Here is a 15,170-nt window from a genome sequence, read left to right on the forward strand (position 1 = left end):
ATTTAATTGTAATGCCGAAGATGACTTTCTAACACAGAACCCAAACCGGCTGCGCAATCGTGTGCTATCGTGCATAAATGTATTTTGTCCCCCTACACCAAACGCGATCACAACACGCAGGTTAAAATATCAAAACAAACTCTGAACCAATGACATTCATTTGGGGACAGGTCGAAAAGCATTAAACATGTATGGCAATTTAGCTAGTTAGCTTGCACTTGCTAGCTAATTTGTCCTATTTAGCTAGCTTGCTGTTGCTAGCTAATTTGTCCTGGGATATAAACATTGAGTTGTTATTTTACCTGAAATGCACAAGGTCCTCTACTCCGCAATTAATCCACACACAAAACGGTCAACTGAATCGTTTCTAGTCATCTCTCCTCCTTCCAGGCTTTTTCATCTTTTAACTTATATGGTGATTGGCATCTACACTTTCATAGTATTACCACGACAACAAGCAAAACAGTTCATCTTTCAATCACTCACGTGGGTATAACCAATGAGGAGATGGCACGTGGGTACCTGCTTCTATAAACCAATGAGGAGATGGGAGAGGCAGGACTTGCAGTGTGATCTGCGTCAGAAATAGGAATGACTTCTATTTTAGCCCTTGGCAACGCAGACGCTCGTTGGTGCGTGCGAGCAGTGTGGGTGCAATAATTGAATAACATAGATTCCTAAATATATTTTGCAACGCTCGCGCACACGACGCGAGCACTGTAGTCAGGGTATAAGAGGTGGTGAGTGTTCCTGAATAGTCCAGTCTCAGTCCTGACTTAAATCTGCTTGAAAATGTTGAGACAAGGTTTGAATATTCCCAATGGGCAAAAATGGGTTTAATCAACGTTGTTTCCAGGTCATTTCAACAACAAAAATGATATGTGATGACATTGAATCAATGTGGAAAACTGATTGGATTTGTAAAAAGTCATTAACGTAAGAGAATTTCATATTTTTTTCACCCAACTTTTTACCTAAATCCAATGAAATAGTGAAATGTTTTGTTGATTTCACATTGAATTCACATTAGTTGACAACTCAACCAAATGTAAATCAAAACTATATGTTGAACTGATGTCTGTTCCCCGTGGGTTGCTGTCCATCAATGACTCCTAACCAAATGTTCTGAGTTTGAGCAATTTTGACAAAAACAATGGATATATGTTGCCCTTTAGACTTGTGCAAAGTTAGAATCCTATTCCAAATGATTCCCAGCTATAATGGCTGCCAACAGTGCTTCCAAGTATTATCTCTGGGGTGTGAAGAGATACGCAATCAAGACATCTTCGTTAAAAAAATGTATTTTAATCATTTTGAACATTTTCTATAATTTTCTTTCACTTTTAAAATGTAGAGTAGGTTGTATAGATCTGTACGGGGGAAATATAATTGAATGTGAAGACTGTGCAAGGAGAGTAGACTTTTACTAAGTATTAGAGAGAGAGAGAGAGAGAGAGAGAGAGAGAGAGAGAGAGAGAATACTGTATATGCCCTTACAACTTTTTGCCCTTATAGTTTATATCCATAATCAAGAAGAGATATAGGCAGGAGAATAACAGGAGCAGAGTAGAGCGCTCCTTCCCATCAAACAAATGAATAGTGTCAGCAGGACAACTCGGATAAGCCCCTTGAAAGGAGGTGGATAGTATTATGCCTGCACCAGGCAGACGGTGCAAAAAATCTTCCAAGGCTTAAAATAAACTCCTTATACCCTGTATGCAACTGTCTCTCTACTGTTATCTGCTGGAAGCGCTGACACTGGCTTGATGAGCCTCCTTCTCATTTGACAACTAGGAAAACTACAAGTGTGTGTGTGTGTGTGTGTGTGTGTGTGTGTGTGTGTGTGTGTGTGTGTGTGTGTGTGTGTGTGTGTGTGTGTGTGTGTGTGTGTGTTGTGTGTGTGTGTGTGTGTGTGTGTACACACGTACTCCAGGAACTGAGGCTGTAGTATGTACAGTATGACCATAAATAAGTCTATAGAGTCTATTGCCATGCTTATTTCAGAGAACCACGTCAGAGTCATCAGAGAGCAGCCAGGCTGCTGGAGCCCGGCGATAAGAGCTGGCTGAGTTTGTCTAAGACAGGGAAGGAGAGAGGGAGAGAGTCGTGATGTTTATTTTTCAACCCAGTGCCAAAAACACCCTTTGGGATGACTAATGTGATTAATGAGGTTGAATCTCATTATCGGGGGAGCAGTTGACGAAGGGGTGGTGGGACATCGACCTCCCCGGGACCTTGACCGCCATCCCTCAGCGTCGTGATCCCTATTGAATCAGTCGAGGATATGAAAATTCACCTGCCTCGTTTGAAGTTTGATGATGATTAATATTTCATAGACCACTTTAGTCAGTCACTCCACCCAGCAACTTTAATAGGACTTTGTAACGATAAATGGTTTTTGTTGCGGTGTTTTGTGGTGTTCCTAACGTCTGGTATACTCAGAGCATTTGATATGATCACATTCTTCCATTCTCATTTCGATTCTAGATCCTTTTTTTTATGATTTTTTTAAATTTTATTATTCAGGGGAAACAAAGTGGATACAATATAAGCTAAGCATCATATCTTATAGTTAAGAAGTTTGAAAGATCCTGAAAAGTAATTCTGAAAAGTATTTATTTTTTCCCATGGCTAACTACCAGGAAGTTTGAAAAGACAGGCTGAGTGGGCGGGCAGGTTATATTCATGAGCTCACCTTAACTGACAGCTCTAGTCCTATGTCAAACAACTTGGATATAGTGAGCAGTGTTGCAGTAAAATCATCTCAAGCAAATTTGGTGTTACACAAAGCAACTCAAACAACATTGAAATTGCATCAGTGATATGATCTCCCGTTTAGCATTTCTCTTGTGACACGGTTCACAGCAGCACTGACGGATGTGTTGACTTGACAACTGCGTTGGAGTTTTGAACGACTTTATCAATGTAGAAGCAACAGTCATTTTTCATATTTTGATCTGGTTTCCTTCAAATATCATCCAATTTAATGAAAAACATGACCTTTAAATACATTTTTAACAATCTATGAAATGTTTTTTTTATTACACAGCAACTTGACAAATATATATATATATTATTTATTTTTTACCCCATTGGCGGTGAATCAATAATCAACAAAATAGTAAAACAATCACTTAAACCAAAAATAAAGAGTTCAAAACAGAATCAAAATATGACATTGAAACAATCATCAAACATCACATACTCACCCACACCAATACTATTGACACTAAAAGGACAGTAAAAAAGAACAACATCAACAATGATCATCCAGGTCTATATGTGATTAAAAGACTAATAAAAACGTTTCGACAAATATGTGAAAAGGATGTGAATAAACAACCTCAAAAGATAAAACAGTATAACAAGATTTTTTTTTTTTTTTAACCTTAAACATAATCTATAAAAATCGAATCATTTATTAAGTCACACACACAATAAAATATAATGTCAGTTACGATCGTGAAAATGTATTGTTAAAACAAGAGGCTGCCCAGAACTTTAATTTAAAGACCCTTTGCTCCCTTCGGTCTCAACGTAGACTTTGATCTGAAGTCATTCTTGTGATTATTGTGATTTTGCTATTCATTGTAAATGTTTGTAGGCTTATATAGCCAAATTGTATCTATGATCGTATATCCATTTAGTTTTTTTTATATGTTCTATTTATATCTGTAAATCAACCAATGATATCAAGCCACACCTGGACATTATTACAGAGACAACTAGTGACTCGCATTTTGTCATTATACCCTGATGAAGACAGCTTGTCTGTCCAAACGTTGGTCGTTAAATTATTACATCTGAGCTGAGTGTGATGCTTTTCTTTTTCAAAAGCTACAACAGCAACATGCTTCTAGAAAGTTCTATGAATGAAAAGATATAGATTTGAAGACTGAGGGATGGTTTCCCAGATACAGATTAAGCCTAGACCTGGACTAAAAAGCATTCTAAATGGAGATTCTTCTCTGCTTTTTTAGTCCAGGACTAGGCCAAATCCATGTCTGGGAATGGCACCATGCTAGAGCTGGGTCCAGATTCTACTACCTTTTGTTAGAGGTGCTGCAGATGAAGTCGAGCTCCTCTGTGTCAGGCAGACTGACCCACTGGTGACGTCCATCTTTCTCTACCGCCCCGGTTCTCCTCACTCCGGTTTGCCCACAGTCCTCCATGACGGTCCCGTTTCCCGGAGCCCAGTTGTGGTAGCAGGTGGACTCTCCACTGACCCAGAACCAGAGGTTCAAAGTGCAGGTGAAGCGCATGCCCAGCCACGCATGAGGAGTGGAGGCTCTCTTGGCCTGGGCCTCCACCCATCTCTGGACCTCGTCAGAGTGGACAGAGACCAGGTCGTTGTGGTGCTCTCTGCAGTAGGCCAGGGCGTCTTTCCACGTCTTCTTCTGACGAATCAAGATCACCTTATCTGAGAAAAAAAAAACGAGTTTGGGATATTATAACACAGCCTTTTTCAAACCTCTCCTCGGGGACCCCAGCCATACCATGCATTTGATCTAGATCGAGCACACCTTTCAACTAATCATCAAGCCCTTGAATCAGGTGAATCAGGTGAGCTAGGTAAGAGCTATAACAAAATAGTTGAAATGTCTAGGGGTTGCAGAGGAGAGGTGTGAAAAAGCTTGTTATAACACACATTCAGAGGTGTAGCTGTAGTTTACTATAACTCAGCGACATTAGAGATGCCATAAACAGAGGAGGGGGTCACTCACTGTAGTAGCAGAAGAAAGGTAGTTGTTCATCACACTTCTGACAACCCCAACGCCCTGAATAGTTCATAAATGTCACAGCGCAGGTCTGATTCCCTCTTGTGTTATCGTGTTGTGTCTCATGCCAATTTCTGAATGAGCAGTTACTCTGGTCCGACCACTTCCAGGAGCCTCTGAACAGGCCAATCCACACACTATGACCACTAGCCAGTCTAAATATCTCCTCGTTCTCAGTCTGGTTCCTCACACTGGCCAGGTCTGTGTGATTCTCCCTACAGTACATCTGAGCATCTCTCCAAGTCATCTGCGTATTATTAATAAAATTGAATTTCGTACCAGAACTGTTCAGTCTGTCATAGCAGATAAATGCATGTGAATTGTTGCAATTAGATGTATTCCATTTGCCACCGTTGCTCATCATCACACAGTCCTCGTTCCCTCCCCTGTTATTTGGTTCGTCTTGTTGCCAGTTGAAATATCCCTCACTGCAATCATTGTCTGACCACTGCCACTCTCCCTTCCAGTCTCCCTTCTTTAACCCTATCCAGGCTGCTCCAGTATAACCACTGTGTACAGCTTTCATCTGTCTGTCCAAGTCCTCCACGTTGTCTATGGTGGCCAGGTCCGTGTAATTCTGTCTGCAGTAACTCTGTGCTTCAGTCCAGGTCTTATTTTGGTTCACAAAGTGATACTCGTCATGAGAGAGGCGTGTTGCAGATGAACAGTGTCCCGCTAGAATGCCATATACCTCCACCTCACACAGAGTGAGAATTTTGTTATTGCCATGGATGATCACACTGACATAGTGTCCCTCCATCTCATTACACTGGAAGGTCTGGTCCTGTACTGTTGTCATGTTGGAGATGACTGCACATATGGGGTTGTTGTTGCCGTTGTTCTCCAGTGAATTACCAATACGAATCTCTGCACCATTGAGCCTATCAGGATTGCTGTTTCTGTTGGTGATTACAACAGTAGTCACGTTGTACACATCCAGCAGGTTCACTCTCCACCAGGGGCAGGCCTCGATCTTTGTGTGGGTGCAGGATCCGTGGTCGGCGTTTGGGTCTTTGTTCCCGTCAATGGCATTAGAAGCTTTCACATGATTATCATCATCATTGTACTGTGATGACTGAGTGGCCACTCCTTGTAACGCAACGTTTACTGTTGAGGTACTGCTCATCTGGGCTAATAACGCAACTCCCATTAAAGAGCAGAGAGATAGACTCCACTGCATGGTTAGTGGTGGAGGCTTAATTCAATCATCTGTCTTCTGTTCGATTTGAAGTTCTCTCTGTGTCTCTCTCACTCGTTCTGTACATCCGTCACCTTTACTTGCCAGTATATCATCCTATGTACACAATGAAACTCTTTCATGATTCATATCCTGGGATGTACAGCCTGCTGTACCTAGCCAGATCTTTATCTATGCTATGCAAAGCAATGTTTTGTAGTTTGACTACATCCTGTTTTTTTTTGGTTTTCCACGCCATTGGTTGCTCCATGCAAATAATGGATATTTTAGTTTTTTTTTGTGGTAACGGGGTGAGAGTGTGCATCCCTCTCCTATTCAAATAGCTTTCTACTCTTCCTCTTTCAAATCATTTAACCAATGACCGATACTCAGTGACCGAAACTCATTGAGTCAGGGAGAAAAACAGAATAGAAAGACACTTTGTAAAGAAAGATAAATCCATAAGCTGAACATTTTTTTTCTTCCAATTTTATGTCTTCGTAGTGAGGGTAGTAGCCCATGCTCTTAGTCCCTGAGCTTCCTGGCTACTCATGTCAAATAGTGAAGATTTTGTGTAGTGGATGTGAAACTCATCTGTAGAATGTTGACTGGATTACATCGGTCACATCACCTAACCTGAGATTCAGAAGCCAACTGTTGCTCCCAGAGTCTCTTTCTCTATTGGCTAAGACAGTTGACTTTGAGTGGCGTCTTGTTGTGCAGAAGGTTGTGAGTTCCAGCCACAGCTCGTGGCATAATATAATGCACTCTGTTACACTTAGATAATAGTGTCCTGAATAAAACCTGTTGGTCTTTATCTGCAGGTTCACTCTGGCTCCTCAGTGGCACCCTGACTGGATGCTCATGTTGGTCTTCACTCACACACACGTCACCGTGACTGTGACTTTGGGGCTGCTGTTTGTACCAAAGGTAACCCTGCTCTCTCTCCTTTCACTTTTCCCTGAATACAGAACCAGTACATTAAACAGCTTCGATAATGGTTATCGTACTGTAATTGAAATGCACCTCTGGGTATTTCTTCTCTTCAGTCCTGTGGAGAACTTTTAAACACTTTCGCTGAGTGGGGAATAAACCGTTCATTTCTAGTCTTAATTAGACGCCTCAAAAGTAGAAAACAATGGGGACATGTTTCACAAAGACACACACACTGTGGAAAAGTGCACCAGAACATTTTAAATAATATCACTCTGTCTGTTTTTTCCCCCCTCTCATTAGTGTCTGTCCACAAGGACCCAGGCGAGTGATGACATTGCCACTGAAACCTATGAAGAGGAGCTGGACATGGGCCGGTCCGGGTCCTACCTCAACAGCAGCATCACCTCAGCCTGGAGCGAACACAGCCTGGACCCCGAGGACATACGGGTGAGCAGGGTCCCTCCCTTTTTTTTCTCTGTTCTGTAAACTTCATTTGTTCTGGTTTTCAAGTTTTCAAGTTTTAATGTCATGGGTGAAAGACTCCCATAGTGAATGGAGAATGGCAAATGGAGAATGGAGAATGGAGAATGGAGAATGGTGAATGGAGAATGGCAAATGGAGAATGGAGAATGGTAAATGGAGAATGGCAAATGGAGAATGGCGAATGGAGAATGGCGAATGGAGAATCCATCGATTTGGATAGCCATGGAGGGTAGCTTGTCCGAGAGCCATGTTTCAGAAAAGCAGAGAATATTGCAGTTTTGAGAGTCCCGCTGGTAGCAAATCCGCGATCGGATGTCATCCATCTTATTATCAAGTGATTGGCCAGTAGAATGGAGGGAAGAGATGGCCTGTTCTCCCTTCCCCTTAATCTCGCTAGTTTCCTCCCTCTCTTGCCTCTGTAACGTCAACGTTTCCTCTTGGGTAGCTCGAAAATTGGGTCAGAATTACAGAAAGATTCCAGAGCAGATGAGTCGAAGATGAAGCCTGAATTGAGGTAAGTAACTGCCGATCTGATGTTAAAAAGTTATTGTCGGTTTTAAGAAATGATAGCGGATACTTTTAGAGAAAATAAAGTAAAAATAAACAACAAAATAATCACAAAATAGCAAAGTTTGGTCGGAGCTTGCAAACGGCGCAATCCAGTATGGCACCAAGATTTTCACATCTTACAATGTAGAGACTGTTTAGATTAAGCACCCATTTGCTGTTTTGTTTTGGAACATTCGGGATTGTAATAATTAGTGATTCAAATGTAATTTGTATAACGCTTTTCATTACAAAGAAATATGCAGCTGCCTAGATTTGATAAAATGGCGATGGTGTCCTGTTTGGTTTTGATGTATACTTGAGTATCAGCAAAGCAGTGAAAGTTGATGATGTAATGTCTGAGTAGTTAGGTGAGTGGGAGCGTGTAGATTAAAACAGGATTGGCCCCAACACTTAACCCTGTGGGATGTCGCTACCTTGTGGCAACATTCCAGTCTGTCAAGGAAATGGACCATGGTTAGTTTGGTTTGTGTCTGTGATGTGTCTGTGATGGTTTGTGTCTGTGATGTCAGTTTATGTCTCTAGAGCAACAACAAAACATTTGCATTGAACAAGCAATATGTTTTCTCATCCACTTCCTTCTCTCTCTCTCTCTCTCTCTCTCTCTCCCAACCCATCCCTCTGTGTCATCATTGTAGGACGAGCTCAAGAAGCTTTACGCCCAACTGGAAGTCTACAAGCGCAAGAAGATGCTGGCCAACAACCCACACCTGCAGAAGAAGCGCAGCTCCAAGAAGGGCCTGGGCCGCTCTCTCATGAAGCGCCTCACTGAGATCCCGGAGACCTTGCACCGACATGGCAGCTATGGCAGCCGTGAGGAACGTGACAGTAGTGAGCACGGGAGCAACCGCAGCACCCTTCGACGGAATCCCTTCGACTCGTCCCATTCAGGTCACAAGTCCAGGGAAGACTCTTTGAAGAGCAAAGTTCTGGGTCTGAATAAGTCACACAGCTACGACCACGTTTGTGACCAAGCTGAGAAAACTGCCGGCGGAGAGGGCTCGGGTGTGGACAAAATGGCCACCGGCGATGGTTCCTTGCTGGGATCTCTCATTAGGAGGCAGGTTAAGAAGTCACCGGAGCCTGCCTCAAAGCAGGAACCGGCTGAGTCAGTGCCCTTGGTCTGCAAGTCAGCCAGCGCGCACAACTTCACAGTGGACAAAAAGCCCATTCAGCTGAGGACATCCATCATGCAGAAGTCACTGAGTGTCATCACCAGTGCCAAAGACAAGATGCCCGGGCTCACCAGCAAGACCCATAGCACAGAGGATGCCAGCAAGAAAGGACTCAAGGGTCGCGATGGGAGGATGCTGTCTGAGGTGGACGAGATGGAGTGTTATCCTAAGATGATCATCAGCCAGTCGGTAGAGTACTCCAGGACACCCATGGCTAAGATGGGCATCATGAAGCAGCAGGTGAGTGGCAGCCAGCCGTCCATCAATACAGAGCCGGGGAGAAACCTGTATGACCTCTCCGAGGTGTGCTCTTGGGATGTGGAGGACCCCCCAACCCCGTCAGAAGGAAGGTCCCAGAAGCATGTGTCCATTGCTCTGGGAGAGACCACCACGGTCCACAGGGGTGATGGTGGTGGTGGCACGGGTAGCACCAAGGGCAGTCGCTCCCAACAGAAGCAGCAGAGAGCCGCGGGGCAATTGCCTGCAGGCCGACAGCGCTCCAAAGAGAAGGGGGGTGAACGAGACGAGGCCAGAGAAACAAGGAAGCCCAGGTCTCCCAGATCTCCGCTCCTGCTCAAACCGGAGGTGTGCCCCTGGGCCTTTGAGGTGCAGCCGGTGTTGGGAGGCGATTCAGACTCCATCTCCCCAGAGAGGATCAGACGTAAGAGGAGCGTCACACCCACTGATGGGAAGCCCAAGATCCTCCACTCAGACTACTCCAAATCCACAGGGAGTCTGCTGCAGCCGCCCACCCAGATGGTGGACATCTGTCCCTGGGACTACAATGAAGCCCCAGCCCCGCCTTCCCCCAGCCAGGAGAAGACCTGCTCCAGTCCCACGGCTCACTCCAAGCGGAAACGAAAAGGTTCGTGCTCCTCCAAAGAAAGGGGAGAGAGGGGTGAGAGAGAGAAAGGAGGGAGGGACAAGGAGGAAGAGAAGCAGCACAGGTCAAAGAGCAAGGAGAGCTCCTCCAGCAGGCCCTCGGAAAGACCACGTGTCAGCCAATCATCAGAGGGTGGTCCGGTCACCGTGCCAACATCCGGGAGACGGAGGAGCTCGACGAGAGACCCGGAGGCGTCGGAGAACAAGAGGGTGGAGGCGTGCCCGTGGGAGGTAGAGGACGCGCATGCCAGCGTAGCACAGACAAAGCCTTCTCCAGCGAAAGAAAACTCTTTGAGTTCTAATTACAAACAACCCGTAAGCACTGCTAAAAGGGTTGACGTTTGCCCCTGGGATTTTGAAGACAATGGGTCAGAGAAAAGTGCATGATAATCAGAATGATAGACTATGTGTTTTGTATTCACGGCACAAAAGCCTTGCAAACTGGGTTATAAAGATAAGGGTGGGAAAAACAGTTGCACTGTGGTTATGTCAAAATAATTTTGTGAAGTAAAACATGACACTACGGTCTGTTAAAGCATTCCAAACAAAGTATTTGTTCAATTACAAAGTCCTGTTGTTAGTTGTGCCATTATGCAGCTTAAAGTCACTTTATCCGCAATGTTGAGAAATGTTTAGTCGGCACTATTTGCTTGTACATTTGCTCAGTTTTCAGTTTTGCACGTTTTGTCACACTCTTTAATACATTAAACACATCCTTACTACCTGTGAGGGAATTTACACTGAATTAATTACAGATAACAATCTGATTAAGACAGGTTTGTACAAGAACGTGAGACTGATTTAACCAGTCCATTTTTGTAAACAACTAATTGATGATATTGTCACATGTTCCATTATACTAGACTGGAGTTCTCTTTTGTCTGTATCCTGCACCTGGGTCATTCCATTATGCTAGACTGGAGTTCTCTTTCATCTGTATCCTGCACCTGGGTCATTCTTGTCAAGTAGTGGGCCAAGTATGAATTCAGCATGTTGGTCATTGGGAAGTGTATAATGTAACTTCCATATGAAGCACAGTGCACAGATAATTATACTGTTCATTCTGGGGCCTTATAGATTATACTAAGGATGTGAATTTGAAGTGTTGAGTAGGAGAAATAGCTACATAGGTGCACCATACATAGTTACCACTTGCATAGCAACATGAGGATGCACCCCCTTAAGGAAGAGTATCTCACCTGTATTTGGTCTCCTTTCAGTCAAACATGCTTTGTGTTCATACAAAAAACAAACTGAAGTTTATCTTTGATGCATATGTTTTGTAAAACTGCTGTAGAATGTGGCAGAGCCTTCCAGAAATTGCTTTGTGTCAATTCATCAACTTACATCCAAAATGCTACAGCATTTAGTAATGGACATTTTTTGCAACAGAAATGTACGTTTCTTATTGGACAAGTTCAACTTTGTCCCTCCCCTGTTTCAGTCTGTTTTCCTCCAGTTGGCTTCCTAGTGAGTAAGACCCAGCTAATCCGTAACACAATTCTTCTCAGTGGTGGAAAAAGTACACAATTGTCATAGTTGAGTAAAAGTAAAGATACCTTATTGGAAAATTACTCAAGTAAAAGTGAAAGTCACCCAGTAAAACAGTACTTGAGTAAAAGTCTAAAAGTATTTGGTTTTAAATATACTTAAGTATCAAAAGTAAAAAGTATAAATCATTTCAAATTGCTTATATTAAACAAGCCAAACGGCACAATATCTTGTTTTAATTTTTTTACGGAAAGCCAGGGGAACACTCAGACATCATTTACAAATGAAGCATTTGTGTTTAGTGAGTCTACCAGATCAGAGGAAGTAGGGATGACCAGGGATGTTTTCTTGATAAGTGTGTGATTGGACTGTTTTCCTGTCCTGCTAAGTATTCAAATGTAACAAGTATTTTTGGGGTTTCTGGATAAATGTATGGAGTAAAAAAGTAAATTATTGTCTTTAGGAATATAGTGAAGTAAAAGTACAAATTGTCAAAAGTATAAATAGTAAAATATAGATATCCCCAAAAAAACACGACTTAAGTAGTACTTTATAAAGTAGTTGTACTTAAGTACTTTACACCATTGATTCTGCTGTATCCAGTAACGCTATAGTAAGGATACAGTAATGCTACAGTGACTTCTGCATGACAGTAAACATATTGGCCCAACGTCTCACTGCTCTTAGCAAACTCTGTTCTGTTATAACCTGTTTGTTGAGTGAACTTGTACCACTGTCGTCTTCTTACTATAATGCTTGGTAACACGCTGTTGCATCCACATAGGAATATTTATATTGTACATTTATATTGTGTTCTGTTGTAGTCGCATGTACATAACTCCCCCCTAAACCTGCAATAAATATTTCTATGAAACTCAATATCTTTTTCTGTTGTTATTTGATGGGTAGTGTCAAACAGTGCTGACCAACCCTGTTCTGGGAGAGAAAACCGACTATTTCATAACACAGAACAACACTACCCCCTGGTGGTGATGAGCATACATAACCAAACTGTTGACAATAACAATGTACACTGAGAGTACAAAACTTTAGGAACACCTGCTCTTTTCACCTGATGAAAAGCTATGATACCTTAGTGATGTCACTTCAATCAGTGTAGATGAAGGTGAGGAGACAATTGTTTTTTTTAATTGATTTTTAAGCCTTGAGACAATTGAGACATGGATTGTGGATGTGTGCCATTCAGAGGGTGAATGGGCAAGACAAAAGGTTTTAAGTGCCTTTGAACAGGGTATGGTAGTAGGTGCCAGGCGCACCAGTTTGTGTCAAGAACTGCAACGCTGCTGGCTTTTTCACGGTCAACAATTTCCCGTCTGTATCAGTAATGGTCCACCACATAAATGATATCCAGCCAACTTGACAAAACTGTGGGAAGTATTGGAGTCAACATGGGCCAGCATCCCTGTGGAACGCTTTTGACACCTTGGAGTCCATACCCCAACGATTTGAGGCTGTTCTGAGGACAAAAGAGGGTGCATACCAATAATTAGGAATGCATTCTTAAGGTTTTGTACACTCAGTGTATATTTTCTGCAGGGCCTGTATTTCAAACCCAAATAATGTCAAAGTCTCTGAAAGTGATTGTGTTGTTGTTTGAAGTTAGTTTGAGATGATTTGGGACATGGAATCTAAAGGATGGTACTTTGGAGAACATTGACTTTTGGTTAGAAAATATTTGTGTTATTGACAATGACAAAGTAAACAAGACTACAGGGTGGATAGCAATCTCTCCTTGTCCATAGACTGCTATCAATAAGGAAACAAATGTGTTCATTTGTAATTTGGCTGAATGAGCCCCATTTAAGGGGCTCACACATGCTCATGACAAGTCTTATAATGGTACTTTCTCACAATCCATAAATTATTGTACAGATTAGAATTTTATTAGGTGTCTAATATCAGACTAATGAAGTCCCAACATAATAAATTATACTTGAGCCTAACAGATGGCTAACTTGTAAAAACCCTTACATTTTTAGACATTTAATCCAGCGCATTGAATTATTAAATATTGAATATACTATTGAATATACTGAACATATATTGAATATGTGTTGATATTATAATATAATAGAAAATACTGTATATCAGAGAATGACAAGCATCTGGTCAGTACTGGGTTAAAGTTGAATACAGAGAGGGACTGTGGGCTGTAGTGCAGGGTCAAAGCTGAATACAGAGAGGGACTGTGGGCTGTAGTGCAGGGTCAAAGCTGAATACAGAGAGGGACTGTGGGCTGTAGTTACTTTGTGTTCTGACAATAAACAACAGAGGCTTTGTCTTTTCTACTTGTGTGTAAATGATGGTGGTTATGCTTATTTGTTTATTAGGAGTTAGTCCATTTTATTACATAATCTACACCGTAACAGAATTTTTTTATTTATAGAGTAATTTGGGGTATTATCAACAGTAAAATACTTTGAAACGTTTTACTCCAGCATGCTGTAAATTATGGTGCATTGTGGGAAAAGGTTGTGGGCCGGGAAAGACTTACTGTATTTTGAATGGTGCTGTAATTCAACCACACCTAATACAGTACCATACCATATCTTTGGAGAGCCTTTTGATCAAGGTATTTTGAAGCGTGCTTTGTAAGAAGCTATATTTGTTGCATCCGTGAGTGAGAATGCTGTACCAATTTATCTTTTATGTGATTATAGTGCCACATCAATGGAACATTTATAGGGGACAGATTGAAGTGGCAGCCAGTCTTGAACCTTAAATGGTTGAGTATTTTGCCATATCTTTTTGGTCTGTTTTGCCCTGTAGTTGCTGCCAGTTTGGAAGCCTTTGTTAAGGCCTTTAAAAGTGCCTCCAAATATTAATTCATATGCTGTAAACACTCTACTTAGCAACCAACCTGCTTGCACCACTCCCTTGTCAATACAGTATAATACTGTGAAATACAAACCCCTCTCATCAATGAATTTCATTCATTCATTCTGATTACGGTAGCGTTTACTTTTTTACAGTATAATACAGTCAATTTTAGAGTATTGTAGTGTGTGTCATTATACAGTACTTGCTTTGCTACCGTATTTATATTACAGTAGGTGTACTGTAATATGAAATACTGAATTTGACTGCCTGAAAACTACTGTAAACTCCTGTCAAATTCATACACGGTAACCCTTTATTTTAAATTTTACATCTTACATTTTATCTCCAGAATAGAATTGAATGTATTGTAAACCGATTACTGATAAGTTTTTGTAATAAAAATCTTACATTTTATCTCCAGAACAGAATTACATGTATTGTATAATGATTACTGATAAGGTTTTGTCTCACCTTGACCGATGTTAATTATTTGTTATATTATGCATGATTTCAATGTATACTGAACAAAAATATGAATGCAACATTCAACAATTTCAAATTGTTTACTGTTACAATTAAAATAAGGTTATCAGTCAATTGAAATAAATGAATTAGGCCCTAATCTATGGACTGTGCAGGGGTGCAGCCATGTGTGGGCCTGGGAGGGCATTGGCCCACCCACTGGGGAGCCAGGCCCAGACAATCAGAATTCGTGTTTCCCCACAAAAGGGCTTTACTACCCCCTCCCCCCCTCAGATGATCCCGCAGGTGAAGAAGCTGGATGTGGATGTCCCGGGCTGGTGTGGTTATACATGGTCTGTGGTTGTGAGACTGGTTGGA

The 15,170-nt window shown here is 41.9% G+C and overlaps 2 protein-coding genes across 2 annotated transcripts in view; one reads left to right on the forward strand and one right to left on the reverse strand.

Moving 5' to 3' along the window:
• LOC106598107 (metabotropic glycine receptor) overlaps positions 1-12,368 on the forward strand; it is a 114,020-nt gene extending 101,652 nt beyond the window's left edge. The window contains exons 9-11 of the mRNA XM_014189180.3: positions 6,780-6,885; positions 7,192-7,338; positions 8,580-12,368. Of these exons, the coding sequence (XP_014044655.1) occupies positions 6,780-6,885; positions 7,192-7,338; positions 8,580-10,385 (2,059 nt within the window). The 3' untranslated portion in view covers positions 10,386-12,368. The remainder of the gene's footprint in view (positions 1-6,779; positions 6,886-7,191; positions 7,339-8,579) is intronic.
• LOC106598110 (C-type mannose receptor 2) lies at positions 3,058-6,041 on the reverse strand. The gene is made up of 2 exons (XM_014189182.2): positions 4,725-6,041; positions 3,058-4,420 (listed from the first exon to the last, which is right to left on the reverse strand). Exons 1-2 carry the CDS (start codon positions 5,956-5,958, stop codon positions 4,044-4,046), a joined length of 1,611 nt encoding a protein of 536 aa, XP_014044657.1. The 5' UTR covers positions 5,959-6,041; the 3' UTR covers positions 3,058-4,043.
• Positions 12,369-15,170: the final 2,802 nt, after the last annotated feature.

Source organism: Salmo salar, chromosome 03 (genome assembly GCF_965601325.2).
Source record: "Salmo salar chromosome 03, fSalSal1, whole genome shotgun sequence".
Classification (NCBI taxonomy): domain Eukaryota; kingdom Metazoa; phylum Chordata; class Actinopteri; order Salmoniformes; family Salmonidae; genus Salmo; species Salmo salar.